Here is a 14,744-nt window from a genome sequence, read left to right as displayed (position 1 = left end):
GTTAGGTGTAAGTTAAATTGAGAGACGTGACTAATGGAAGTCTGTTGTTGGATCAGATACGGAAAACACCAGCAGAAACAAAGATTCATGAAAATAGGAAAGTTGAAAACAAATTATAGGACCTATGAATTCTTTATTTGCTGTTAAGTATATAAATTTAATACATTAGACTTTTTTTTTTTTTTTTTTTTTTGGACAGGCAGAGTTAGAGAGAGAGACAGAGAGAAAGGTCTTCCTTTGCCATTGGTTCACCCTCCAATGGCCACCGCGGCTGGTGCGCTGCGGCCGGCGAACTGTGTTGATCCAAAGGCAGGAGCCAGGTGCTTCTCCTGGTCTCCCATGGGGTGCAGGGCCCAAGCACTTGGGCCATTCTCCACCTCACTCCCGGGCCACAGCAGAGAGCTGGCCTGGAAGAGGGGCAACCGGGACAGAATCCAGCGCCCCGACCAGGACTAGAACCTTGTGTGCCGGCGCCGCAGGCAGAGGATTAGCCTGTTGAGCCACGGTGCCGGCCTAGACATTTTAAATACAGAATTTATTAGAATAAAAATGGTTACTTTTCTGGAATACATGTGATTCAGGAGATAAAACCAAAGTGGGATGGAATTAGAGGTGCATTATGTCTCAGGATGACAGATTCTAACATATAGCACAGAGATTTTTATTTGTAGAGAGTCTGAACTTCTAAAGTTATTTTCAGGTTTTTATGGGTGTGTGTGTTTCTCTTCTTAACTCCTTTAGTCAAAATCTCAAATGGTTGTGTGCCACTCAAAAGTTAAAAACCACCGATGCAGTGGATATTGAATATGCTTGATCACTGATTGCATTGCCAGGCCCTCCTTAAAAAATCATATACATATTCCTGTTAAAAGTTTGCATTGTGGGACGGCGCCATGACCCACTTGGTTAATCATCTGCCTGCTGTGCCAGCATCCCATATGGGTGCCGGGTTCTAGTCCTGGTTGCCTCTCTTCCAGTCCAGCTCTCTGCTGTGGCCTGGGAGGGCAGTGGAGGATGGCCCAGGTGCTTGGACCCCTGCACCTGCATGGGAGAAGAGGAAGAGGCACCTGGCTCCTGGCTTTGGATTGGCACAGTGCCGGTCGTGGTGGCCATTTGGGGAGTGAACCAATGGAAGGAAGACCTTAAAGAAAAAAAAAAAGTTTGCATTGTTTTGTTAAGAAAAAAGCTTGGTCCGTGTGGTCATGGCACCTTGAACTCAACTGTGTTCATTGAATGGCAGCGTAAAAGAAGGCTACATGGGACTGTTGATAGAGTGGAATATATTAATCTTTGTATTCCCAGCAATTTTATGACAAAATTATATGTATAGAGTCATATAAATAAAAAGTAATTTGTCTCACATTCCTCCCCTTTTTGTCCTCTTACCTACTTTCATTATAATCTTTCTGTCTCCCCCACACACATGCACCCCCAAACCATAAACATTTTCTCCCTTACTCCCTCATTCACACACATGCTCATACCGATTTGCTGCCACCAGTATTTTATGCCTAATTATAGACAGTGTCGGCTTTGAAGAATATTAGGAATGAAATCCAGAGAAGTATTTATGCCATGCTTGGGGTTTCAGTGTTTTTAAAGAGAAACGGGATGTGACTCTTTCATATAGTGAGTAGGCCTTACCAAATGACGTGTATCAGTTCCTAAGAAATGGCTTAGAACCAGATCAAATTCTGTGGCAGATTTACTGTGGGGGCTGGCGCTGTGGCTTAGTGGGTAAAGCTGCCTCCTGCGATGCCGGCATCTCATATGGGCGCCAGTTTGAGTCATGGCTGCTCCACTTCCTATCCAGCTCTCTACAGTGGCCTAGGAAAGCAGTAGATGATGGCCCAAGTCCTTGGGCACCCACAAGTGCATGGGAGACCCGGAGGAGGCTCCTGGCTTTGGATCAGCGCAGCTCGTACCATTGCGACCATTTAGGGACTGAACCAGTGGATAGAAAACTTCCTCCCTCTCTCCTTCCCTCCTTCCCTCCCTCCCCCCCCCCCCGCCTCTACCTCTCTCTAATTCTGCCTTTCAAATAAATACAAAAATCTTAAAAAAAGAGAAAAGATTTACTGTGAGTTATGGCACAAAGCAAAGAGTAGATGTGTTCCTAGAAATGAAAGCAAGCCACTTTCTTGCAGAAATTACTGATTTACTTTGTAAAAACTTGGCAAATACTTGTTATGAAAATTGGATAATAATTAAATACCCTTGTATGTTTGCTTTGAGATGTTTAGAGCTAATAAAAAAAAAAAAAAACAGAAAGCCCTGTTGTAAGTGTGCATACACACTCAAACCCCACAACTCTTTCAGCTTCCAGTAGTAGAATAATCCAAGTCCCAATTTTAGGTGTTCACATATAATTTAAAATAGAAATACGATATGTTTTTCCATTTGACACTAATGCTACTTAACTTTGCCAAAGAAAACAGAAATTTGAGTTAAGTCTTATAAAAGGACAAATAGGTATAAGCATGTGCAGCTGTTTAAGAGGGATTATATTAACCCTTTAAAGGGAACATATTCTTCTTTTGGTCACCAATATTTCCATGGAAGTAGTTAATTTTTAATATACCAGAGTTTGATATTTTGCTAGTTGAGATTCAAATAATGTATAGTAGGAGTCAGTGTACTGCTAAGTCATTCTTGCTTATAATAAAAACATTGTGGCCGGCGCCGTGGCTCAACAGGCTAATCCTCCGCCTTGCGGCGCCGGCACACCGGGTTCTAGTCCCGGTCGGGGCACCGATCCTGTCCCGGTCGCCCCTCTTCCAGGCCAGCTCTCTGCTGTGGCTAGGGAGTGCAGTGGAGGATGGCCCAAGTGTTTGGGCTCTGCACCCCATGGGAGACCAGGAGAAGCACCTGGCTCCTGCCATCGGAACAGCGCGGTGCGCCGGCCGCAGCGCGCTACTGCGGCGGCCATTAGAGGGTGAACCAACAGCAAAGGAAGACCTTTCTCTCTGTCTCTCTCTCTCTCTCACTGTCCACTCTGCCTGTCAAAAATAAATAAATAAATAAATAAATAAAAACATTGTTACATTCTTATTGTAAATGGACCCCTGATTTAAAAGGGCTCTTCAAAAAAGCTTGTGGGAAAAATGAATTAGAAGTTAAGTTTGGGGCAGGCATTTGGTGCAACAGTTAGCATTGTCTCTTGGGATGCCCACATCCCATATGAGAATGCCAGGCCTAGGTTTGAATCTTGACTCTGCTACTGACTCCAGCTTCCTGCTAATGGGTACTCAGGGAGGCAGCTGGTGATGGCTCAAGTCATTGGGTCCCTGCCAACCACATGGGAGACCTGGATTGAGTTCCCAACACCTGTTTTAAACCTGGTCCAGCTCTAGCTGTTGAAGACATTTGAGGAGTGAATCACTGGATAGAAGCTCTGTCTCTGTCTCCTTGTCTTACAAATAAAAAATAATTTAAAAATTTTATTTTGGTGCCAAAAATTTCTGAAACCATGCATAGTTTCCGTGAACCTTGGACGTATTCTTGTTTAGTTTTAAATGGCAGAAAATTTTTAACTAAGTTCTTGAATTTTATACCTCAAAATTATGAGTTAGTTTTTTTTTTTTTAAAGATTTGTTTGTTTATTCAAAAGTCAGAGTTACACAGAGAGAGAGAGGAAAAACAGAGAGAGAGAGAGGTCTTCATCTGCTGGTTCACTCCCCAGATGGCCACAACAGCCAGAACTACTCCGATCTGAAGCCAGGAGCTTCTTCGGGTCTCCCATGCGGGTGCAGGGGCCCAAGGACTTGGGCCATCTTCCCCTGCTTTCCCAGGCCACAGCAGAGAGCTGGATTGAAAGTGGAGAAGCCGGGGCTCGAACTGACTCCCATATGGGATGCCGGTACTGCAGGTGGTGTCTTTACCCGCCATGCCATAGCACCGGTCCCATGAGTTAGTTCTTATAGTTTCTTGGGAGGCTTGAGGAAGAAGGCTGTTTTCTTGGGGATAATAAAAATTGCTTTGTTGTCTTTATTCTAGTTTTCACTCAAACCATTAAGGATTAAGAAATTGAATTCAGAGTAGGAAAAACAAAATAGTGAAGAAAAATGTTTTAACCTTCAATTATTTAAATCCCAAGTTAGTAATTGGAAGTCAAACACCTTTCGTGTTCCAAAATAGGGTCTAAAACATTTTGTAATTTTCAGTTAAATTGTTAGGAGGTTTGGAGCTATTAATCTATCTTCCAATACACTGTTTAATATAGCACTGAATAAATTATGCAAGTTGTCAATGAATGATCAACTAATAGCTCTGCTAGTAATTGATTGGTTTAGCTGCCTGGATTAATCAGTATGGGAAGCATTCTTTTGTAAATGCAAAGCTGTTTTTTGAATATACTGTTGGGAATTGCTTCATTGTTTGACATCAAATGATAAGTTCAAAAAAATGAATATTTTGTCATGTTCAGTTAGAGTGCACAGTGTGATACAGGTTGACACATTGCTTGACCTGATGTATGCAGAATTAATAAGCTATTCAGATAGTGCAGCTTTAGTATGCTGCACCACGATACTGTCAGCCCTGGAGGTCATAGATGGACTTGGGACTCAGCAGTTTTGAAGCGTGTATATGGAATTTTAAGAATTTATTTTCCAGGTGCAGTCCCATCTAACTAAAATTTATCTTCACCTTGAACACTTGACAGCTGATAAAAACATAACCTGGGAGTGATAATGGGTCAAAAGTTACAAAATGAAGTACTGTTTCAGTGTGGGAAAAAAATTAATTCCAAGTTATTTAGTGGAAATACTTTTGAGGTAAAGCAAAAAAAAAAAAACTTAACATTCTTTAAGTTGTGACTTCTTTAAGAGTGTGTTAAATTCTGCTTCTTAACCCTAAAACCTCAACCTAGACATTTAGTAAGTTCTGTTTTGTTTTCAAATGGTGAAATAAAAAAGTTTTATTATAAAAATTATAATATAAAAATATTAAAAAATAATTTTTGTCCCCATTAGGATTTCCATTTAATGTTCATGTTGACAGGATATTTTATAAAGTATCTGTTAGTCAGCTGTTTGTTACTTTACCCAGAATACCCAAGAGAAGCTACTTAGGAAGGAATAAGGCTCATTTCAGGAGGTTCACAGTCGTGCTCAGGCAGCCTCCTAGGTTTAAGCATCTAGTAAGGCTGAAGAATGGCAGAGGGGTGATCACGTGGTGAACCAGAAACAGGCTCTGCTTATTTAACCAACCCTGCCTCTAGTCCTGCCTTCTGAGAGCATGCCTCAAGTGGACCCACACCGCCCCCCCCCCCACTCATCTCCTAGATGGTATAGCTAGATAAAGCCTTCTACCTGTAATCAGTCCATCAACCATTTAGCATTAATCCAATAAACATTAACATAAGGCTTTGGGGAACCAATTTCTATTCTAATCATAAAAATAAAGCATCCTTTATTTTATGAATTATTTTTTGAAATAAAATTTAACCCATGTTTGTAAACCTTCATTGTTGACATTTTTTTAAAAAGTCATAAACCAAACCAATTAAACATTTTTTGTTCTATATCCATTAAAGGTTTGTGTACGTGAATTTAGGAATAAATTTGTATATAGATATATGGTATATATACTTTTGTGTTGCTTTATGATATACTTGACTAGTAATGATATTGTCATAAAGCAAAAAAAAACAGCATCATAATATTAATTCAGTGCATCTTATGTTACAGTGTGTATACACAGTTTTTATTACCAACCAGGTTGAATTCATGGTGGGGAATATAAGGCAATGAGTGCTTTAGACACTGAGAGGGAGAAGCTGGTCTAGATAACCTCACAGAGACATGATGTCTCTAATTTTAGGAAGCAGTTAGTCATGAAGTATGTTCCTGAAGCAAGATTGTTTTTCTCTTCGTTCATCCCCTTATATCATTGATGCTGAGTTTTTGTAGGGCAGTATTTTTATTCAGTTTTTTTTCTTGCTGTGTATTCATTTTGGATTTAAAAACCTGAGGAATGGGTCTTTGCTTTTTTTTTACATTCTTGGAGAAGAATCTTGCCTTATTTAAGAAATAATCCATTTTCTTATTCTGTAGGATTTAACATGAGAGTATAGTCCTCTTCAACTAGTATGTCGAAATACCATGTTTCTCCACTCAGATAAAAACTGATTTGATTCTAAATGATTTAAAATCAGCAGTGGTTTGAAAGTAAACTTTGGGGCTGGCGCTGCGGCTCACTAGGCTAATCCTCTGCCTGTGGCACCGGCACCCCGGGTTCTAGTCCCGGTTGGGGCGCCGGGTGTCCTGGTTGCTCCTCTTCCAGTCCAGCTCTCTGCTATGGCCCGGGAAGGCAGTGGAGGATGGCCCAGGTCCTTGGGCCCTGCACCCGCATGGGAGACCAGGGGAAGCACCTGGCTCCTGGCTTCTGATCGGCGCAGCACGCCTGCCCTAGCGGCCATTGGGGGGTGAACCAACGGAAGGAAGACCTTTCTCTCTGTCTGTCTCTCACTGTCTAACTCTGCCTGTCAAAAAAAAAAAAAAAAGTAAACTTTGGAGTGCTAAATTCCTAAATATTTGTTGTAGTCCAAATATGCAAGTATTGTCTTACACAAGAAGGCATGAAGATTTTTCTTTTGGTGTAAATCGGGAGTGAGGCACCTTTTTTCTGCCAAGGGCCATTTTTACATTTATTTATTTATTTATTTATTTTTTTGACAGGCAGAGTGGACAGTGAGAGAGAGAGACAGAGAGAAAGGTCTTCCTTGGCCGTTGGTTCACCCTCCAATGGCCGCCGCGGTTGGCGCGCTGCGGCCGGCGCACCGCGCTGATCCGATGGCAGGAGCCAGGTGCTTCTCCTGGTCTCCCATAGGGTGCAGGACCCAAGCACTTGGGCCGTCCTCCACTGCACTCCCTGGCCACAGCAGAGAGCTGGCCTGGAAGAGGGGCATCCGGGACAGGACCGGTGCCCCGACCGGGACTAGAACCCGGTGTGCCGGCGCCGCAAGGCGGAGGATTAGCCTAGTGAGCCGCGGCGCCGGCCATTTTTACATTTATAACATCAGTCATGGGCCATACAAAATTATCAACTTAAAAATTAGCCTACTAATTTACTGAATTTTGAATCCTTCCTGCAGTTGCCTTGGCAGAGCCAGACCAAATGATTTTGCAGATCTTAACACTGTAAATTGTAGTTGTGAAACTTGATTTATGGTATGCTTTTGAATTTGAATCTTTGGTACTTTAGGGTAGCTGATGAGTTTTAAAATATATGAAAATATACCATTCAATCAAATGAACTTGTCACTTGAAACCATGTTTACATTTAAAGTATTGCATATTGATATTTAATTTTATTTCTATTTTATTTGAAAAGCAGAGAGAGATTGAGGTGTTTCATCTGCTAGTTCACTCCCAAATGCCTACAACAACCAGGCTGGACTAGACTAAAACCAGCAACTGAGAACTAAGTTAGTGTTTCCCATGTGGATGGTAGGGATCCACATACTTGAGCCATCACTGCTGTTTCCCAGTGTTCACATTAGCAGGAAGTCTGCATTGGAAGCAGAACTAGGATTTAAACCAGGTACTCCACTATGGGATACTGGAATCCCAAGCAGCAGCTTAACCAATGTGCCAGACACTTACCCCCCTTATAAATCTATAGCAGACTAATTTTTTAAGTTGATCATTTTTATGGCCTGTGAATGATATAAATACCTAAATGACCCTTGACTAAAAAGATTCCCCACCCCTTCTTCCCCTACAAGAAGGCCTGTGTAAAATTGCTTTTCTAATCTCACAAGCTCCTTTTCCCTCTGTGTGTGCTATGCAGATATGTGGGGCGTTGCTTGCTTGCTTTTTTTTTTTTTTTTTAAGATTTATTATATTTATTTGAAAGGCAGAATGTGTGTGTGTGTGTGTGTGTGAGAGAGAGAGAGAGAGAGAGAGTCAGTCTTCCATCCACTGGTTCACTTCCCAAATGGCTGCAACAGCAAGGGCTGGGTCAGGCTGAAGCCAGGAACTGCATTCAGGTCTCCCATATGAGTGGGGGGGGCCCAAGCACTTGGGCCATCTTCAGCTGCTTTCTCAGGCACAGTAGTAGGGAGCTGGACTGCAAGTGGAGTGGTGCCCATATGGGATGCCACCATTGCAGTTGGAAACTTAACCCATTATACCACAACACCAGCCCCTGGGAGTTGTTTTCTGAGGTTGCCTGGTTATGTTCTCTCTCGCCTACTTTCATCTGAACTTACTGTTTCCTTTGTCTCTGCTGTTCCCTTCCTGCTTGTCTTGATTCCATTCCCACTAGTTTATGTGTATTCTCTGTGTTTGTGATGTTCACCGGGACCAGGTTTCTCCAAGTCCCTGGCCTAACCATAGGCCTGCCTTGCACTCACCAATACTAGAGTAGGCTAACAGCTTCCTGATTTCAGCTGCTCTCAGATTGACCCCTCTACCTCACTCCCCACCCCCCACCCCACGCCCTTTCCAGCTAATACCTATTGGCTGTTTGGGGTTCTTCTGCCCTCAGATAGCTCAGATACTCTGGTTTCCCTCTGCTTTCTCCAACAAACCCACTGATAATATACAATTCGTGAGACTAAGTGATGGCTAATAGGGAATACTTTTCCACCTTGTTATTTGTAAATGTTTCCCATGGGTTTTGGGTTTTCAGTCTAGTTGATCCAACTGTTTTTTGTGGGAAACCCAGAAGGTCTACAACTCCTGTATCTGTCCTCTTAGAAAATCCGGATGCACTAAATTTTTAACTTGATGTGGGGAGTGGTTGGCAAGAAGTCAGATGGCTGAGTTTGAATAACGAAGTTTACAAATTCTGTTTAAGAACAGGAGTTATATTCTCTCTGTAAAAGTTGGAAAAAGACTAAGCAGCCATTCACTGCTTCTTATAAAAAGAAGCCTTTATCAGAAAAAAAAATCATAGAAAAAAGCTTGAAGAAAAAGAACTGAACTGATAGTGTTGAAAGCAGTTCGTGTTTCTGGCACAGAATAAGCTCCTGCTCTCAGCCACAGAGACAGGGTGTATTCACATGGGTATGCTGCGTCTCTGTCATTCTCTGGCTCTGTGCTGAAGTTTTTGTGCAGATCAGGTCTTGTAAACAGGAGTACATGGATTACCATTCGTTGTTCAGACTTGGTCTTAACCAAAAAAATTACTGAATATTGTTTGTCCTTATTCCTTAAACATAGTAGTAACACTTTAAATTTACTCTGACGGGCTCTATGAAGTAGTCTGTTTACAAAGGGCCAATTTGCTTAGCTTCATTCACTGAAAGGCAGCTAGTATTGAAATGTATGTCTGCTTCAAGTTCTTTTATGTGCAGGACTCTCTCTTTAAACATAAAGGATAATTTGTATGCACACTATTTTAGATGAATTTGCAACATTATACGGTGATCCTGGATTTTGAAACTTAACTTTCAATATAAAAAGTTCAGTTTTCAGCCGCACAGCCGTCTGCTTGCATTACATATAAGAAGATTTAAAAAAAGGTGAGACTATTTGAACTTAACAAAAGAGAATAAAATGGGCAAGTTGCATATGACTTCTAAGTGAGATGTTATGTCCCATGCTTTGAATATATATATTCTTTGTTTTTTCTCAATTGTTTCTTTGAAGGTCTCAGCCAATTTCTTCTCCAGTCATTCTCCAGTTTGGTCATGCAGAGACCCTTCTACCACTGCTTTCTCTCATGGGCTACTTCAAAGACAAGGAGCCCCTGACAGCTTATAATTATAAGGAACAAATGCATCGGAAGTTCCGGAGTGGTCACATTGTACCTTATGCCTCAAACCTGATATTTGTGCTTTACCATTGTGAGAACGCTAAGACTCCTAAAGAACAATTCCAAGTGCAGATGTTGCTGAATGAAAAGGTGTTACCCTTGGCTCACTCACAGGAAACCGTTTCTTTGTATGAGGATCTGAAGAACTACTACAAGGACATCCTTCAGGGTTGTCAGAACAGTGAAGAATGTGAATTACCAAAGGTGAACAGTACATCTGATGAGCTGTAAGCCACTAGAGAAAACTGGTGATTCTTCACCAAACTGTAGGGGTGATTACATGCTTTTAAGAGGTAGGCAATCCTTTGATTACAGAAAGTTTTTACATTTCTTGAGTATTTCTTTTCACAGAAAAATGTTACTTTTTGGATCTGGACATGATATATAAGAAATGATTCTTCACTGGAGCAGCTTCTTAAAGAGAAAAATATCTATTTAATGAAGCAGCTGGCACTGCAGATATTAACAGAAGCGAAATTCTTCCTGTTTAAGAAACCTCACACTGAGATAGGATGTAATTTCAAAATGATACTTGAAAAATGCTTGAATAACAATTAATAAAATATTAATTGAATGACTCATCATTTGGTTGAACTGAGTCTAGGGACTACCAAATATGCTAAAGTTCTTTTTGCCTTAGGTAGGACAGTTCTGGTATTAATTGTCTGTCTTAATCAGAAATGTTGTGATAAACCGAGTATTACTTGGGAAGAAAGCTAACATCTTTCTAGATGAGAGTTTGAAACTTACGGAGCAGAGTCTGATTTAAAGAGACACTTACACTGGAGCAAGATAAAAAGTATTATGTGTTTGTTGGTAGTATTTGTAAAACATTTGAATGCTTTTTCAATAATTCCTTAAAGCTTCTAATAGGTCTTAGGCTGTCTTAAATTATCATACCACTTTTACATAGATAGCAGTGGAAGGACAAACAGAAGAGATACCAACAAGTCAGATGGATGGAATCAAAGTTTCTTAAATCTATTGCTTAGCTATCTTTTCTGTTGTTACTGGCTTCTGTTTTTATATTTTGCTTTATGAAATGTATCTTTTGGTTGTTTGTTTTTTTTTTTTTTTTTTTTAAATAAAGACTTCATTATGGCTGGCTTTATTTTCACGGATTTGAACCTATCTCAGAGAAATAGTTCTGAGTTCTGTCAAATACCATGAGACTGTTTGCTATAATAAAATTCTTGTGACTTTACTAACACAGTTTTTTTCTGCTGTCCTTTTTGAATTTTAATCAATAAAGGGTTGGCATTTCAAGTAGCTATGCAATCAGGCTTTATATGGCAGTTTTCTTCTAGTAAAATTTCCTCAAATAAATTGACTACTAATCCATTTTATTTTATTTTAATTCATGGTCATTTTAAAGATATATTTTAAAGAGAGTTTTAGGATTTTTGTATTAAGATGTGGTTACTATTATCAAACAATTTACAGTAAAATTTCAGTTTACTATAATTTACTGCATGAGTTTTTCAGAGTTTACTTTTGACTGGGCAGACCATAGAAAAACAAACACATATTAAGGATATGCATGTGTTTATGGACCAATTGTCATGTATGACTAAAATTTGAATACTTTCTGCCAAATTTCAGGGTAAAAATGGAAAAATCTCTTCCAGCTTTAATTTTAAAAAGTGGAAATGGGATTTATTTTTAGCATTGAGAGTTAAAATGTTTTCTGGTTAATATTTAATCAGTTGATTTAAAAAAAATTTTTTTTACTCAGTGATGCTTTATGCTAATTTAGGAATACAATTTTAAAAATTTGAATTTTTTTTTCTGTTGATCAGAAAACTTTGTTGCTTTCACTTTTGCAAAAATAAGACTAGGATATCTTTTTTTTTTTTTTTTTAATTTTTGACAGGCAGAGTGGACAGTGAGAGAGAGAGACAGAGAGAAAGGTCTTCCTTTGCCGTTGGTTCACCCTCTAATGGCCGCCGCGGTAGCGCGCTGCGGCTGGCGCACCGCGCTGATCCGATGGCAGGAGCCAGGTGCTTATCCTGGTCTCCCATGGGGTGCAGAGCCCAAACACTTGGGCCATCCTCCACTGCACTCCCTGGCCACAGCAGAGAGCTGGCCTGGAAGAGGGGCAACCGGGACAGGATCTATCTTTTAAAATTAAATTTACCATGGGGTTATGTAACTTTGCCAATACCTTTTTGAATGGATTTCTAAAATTAAAAATAGTAGCACTGATAAGTAAGTAAAAGACTTAAAAGGCAGGGCAGGCATTTGGCATAGTGGTTAAGACTGGTTGAGTTGCCTGGTTCTACACCAGCCTCTGCTGCTGATTCCAGCTCCCTGCTAATATAAATCCTGGTAGGAAGTGGTAATGGCTTATGTGGATTGGGTTTCTGCCACTCAAGTGGGAGACCTGGATTGAGTTCCTGGTTTCAGCTCCACTGAAATAGTTGGGGGCTATTGTAGGCATCTGGGGAGTAAACCAGCAGGTAGGAGCCCTCCCTGTCTTTCTCTCTACCTCTGAAGTACACAAATTAAAAAAAAAAAAAAAAAAAAGATACAAGCCAGCATTTGGGAATTATAGAATATTCAAGGGTATTTCAAAAAGTTTGTGGGAAATGGAATTAAAGATAAGCTTATTGTGATGTAAAAAATTTGTAGTCCATGTATAGTTTTTTTTAATAATATGCATTTTTTAAAAAGATTTATTTATTTATTTGAAAGAGAGAGGGCACATGTGTGCTTCTATCCACCAGTTTACTAACACAAATGCCTGCGATGGCTGTTAATGGGCCCATCTGAAGCCAGGAGCCAAGAGCTTCTTCAGGTCTCCCATGTGGGTACTTGGGAGTACTTGGGCCATCTTCTGTTTCTTCTCCAAGCACATTAGCAGGGAGCTAGATTGGAAGTGGAGCAGCCAGGACTCAAACTGACACCCAAATGGGAATGCAGGCACCTCAGGCAGCATCTTTACCCACTATGCCATAGTGCCAGACCCCATAATATGCATTTTACACTAACATTTTGAAGACCACTCATAAATGCCTCCTTGTAGTCACACTGCATGCCAGCATGTGAAAAACCTGAGACAATCCATAGGAAAAAAGCACAAGTTTCCTGAGTCATTTGAATCCAGTATCCTAATTTTCACTTCTGAAAGACAAATGGAAATCTATTTTTTGTTAAAAATTTACATAATAAGGTATACAACTCTATGCCAAAAATTATAAAGAAGATGCATACATCATTTTGTTGATCACTGATCTTCAAATGAATGGTGTCCATAAAATAGATGATTAGTGGTAAATGCTCTGATGCATGAATATACTCAGTGCTGATTGTTTCTGGAAAATTCTAGTATTCTCATTTTCTTCAAATGTTGTGAATATGTAGATAAAAGAAGAAAAATAGGACTCATACCCATTGTGTTTTGTCGAAGTTAATGTTATAACATTTGTTTTACAACAAATAAGAGCAGTTTTGAGAACTTCTGTGTACTTCCTTGATCTTACTGTCCTTACTCCTTGCTTAGAGGCGACCATCAACATAAAATTCAAGATTAACCTTTCTATTTCATGCTTGATTCTGGAAACTTGTATTGTTGTGGAAGTTTTTAAATTTTCTGTAAAAGAACTTAACTGTGCATATCATTCTTGAATGAATGATTTATTATTACTGCTGTATTTGTTTTCAAGACTTTCTTAATCCTAATCATTTGTTGTAAAAATTAGTACTTTGAATTCAATACCCATTGAGTTCTTTTTATATCCAAATATTAGACTGCATCTGTGAGCATAAAAAATGAATGAGCCTAATTTTATTGAAAGGGGTTATCTTCACAAAACTTGAATTTACATGGTGTCTGACATTAACTAAATAATACTGACTCTTTGAATACTTTATACAATAACAAAGAGTATATAAATTTTATGAGTTATTTAATTTCATTGTTGAATAGAACTATAGAGTCATTTTGATTATATAAAAATGTGTCATATATGAAATATTTCAGGATAGGGGAGTAAGTGTGGTCTTTTTTTGCAAGTGTTAAAAAGGTTGTGATATTCTGGTGCTGTTATTCTCATTTAGGAAATGCCTGAAACTGAAGAATCTCATGGTAAAATCTAAAGATCCTACCCAGGATAGGATATATGAAGAGCTGAACATTGAGAAATAATTTTTGAATAGGAAGGGTTCTTTCGCAATAGGTGACCAAATTACTCTATTAAGCCAAAGTTTAATCCCTTTTGTTCCTGACATTTTAGTTGATTAATTAATACCTACTGACATTAGGTGCTTTTCTTTCTAATCTATAACTTGTGTGCATTGCATTGTGCTTAGTTTCTTCTGATTATATAGTTTCTGCTCTGTCATACACTCATTGATACTGTTTTTGTAAATGATCTTAATTTTGACACTGAAAGCAGAAATCATTGTGTAAGAAAAAAGTGTTTTTTCCAGGTGTAATCAACTTTCATGATATCTCTGTGTTCCATTTGCAAGCTGCAGAACTGATTTTTTTTTTTTTTGCGCGCTCTTGAAGATGTCTTAACACACGACTGATCCAGTAAATGTATAAATTTTGGGATCACATTTCTCCCATGTGGCATTTCATGTGGTTCATTAATGATACTCGGAATTTGACTGTCTTTTGCCAAATATGAGCTAAAAGTAAATTTAATAAAGCATTACTATATAGTATGCTCATATCTAGATTTTTATCTTGAATTTGTATCACAGGCCTCTCCATTCTCTCCTAACCATTCTTTTTCTCTCAGGCATTTTTTTCTGCTCACCTGGCAACCTGTTGTACTCTTAAGGGTCTTCTCAGTCTAGTCAACTATTTTATTTATTTGTATGTGTGTATGTGTTGTGAATGGTTTTCTGAGACAGTTCCACTGCAGGAAAAGATCATACCTGGCAACTTGGTAGATTAACTTTTAAAACTTTGACTATTTTATCATTATTGAGTTAATACATTTTAAGATAAAAGATTGTTAATTTTATTT

General features: G+C 39.2%; 1 protein-coding gene across 2 annotated transcripts in view; it reads left to right on the top strand.

Annotated features, from left to right (window-relative positions):
• Positions 1–10,969, top strand: part of MINPP1 (multiple inositol-polyphosphate phosphatase 1) — a 40,732-nt gene extending 29,763 nt beyond the window's left edge. Inside the window, exon 5 of one of the 2 annotated variants that reach the window (XM_062214454.1) lies at positions 9,600–10,969. In XM_062214454.1, coding sequence (XP_062070438.1) covers positions 9,600–9,996 — 397 coding nt within the window. In that variant the 3' untranslated portion in view covers positions 9,997–10,969. The remainder of the gene's footprint in view (positions 1–9,599) is intronic. The other variant, XM_062214455.1, reaches the window with a different exon arrangement.
• The last annotated feature ends 3,775 nt before the right edge of the window (positions 10,970–14,744 follow it).

This window comes from Lepus europaeus, chromosome 17, assembly GCF_033115175.1.
Source record: "Lepus europaeus isolate LE1 chromosome 17, mLepTim1.pri, whole genome shotgun sequence".
Lineage (NCBI taxonomy): Eukaryota > Metazoa > Chordata > Mammalia > Lagomorpha > Leporidae > Lepus > Lepus europaeus.
The sequence above is the reverse complement of the archived record's forward strand: the minus strand, read 5'-3'. Positions and strand labels throughout refer to the sequence as shown.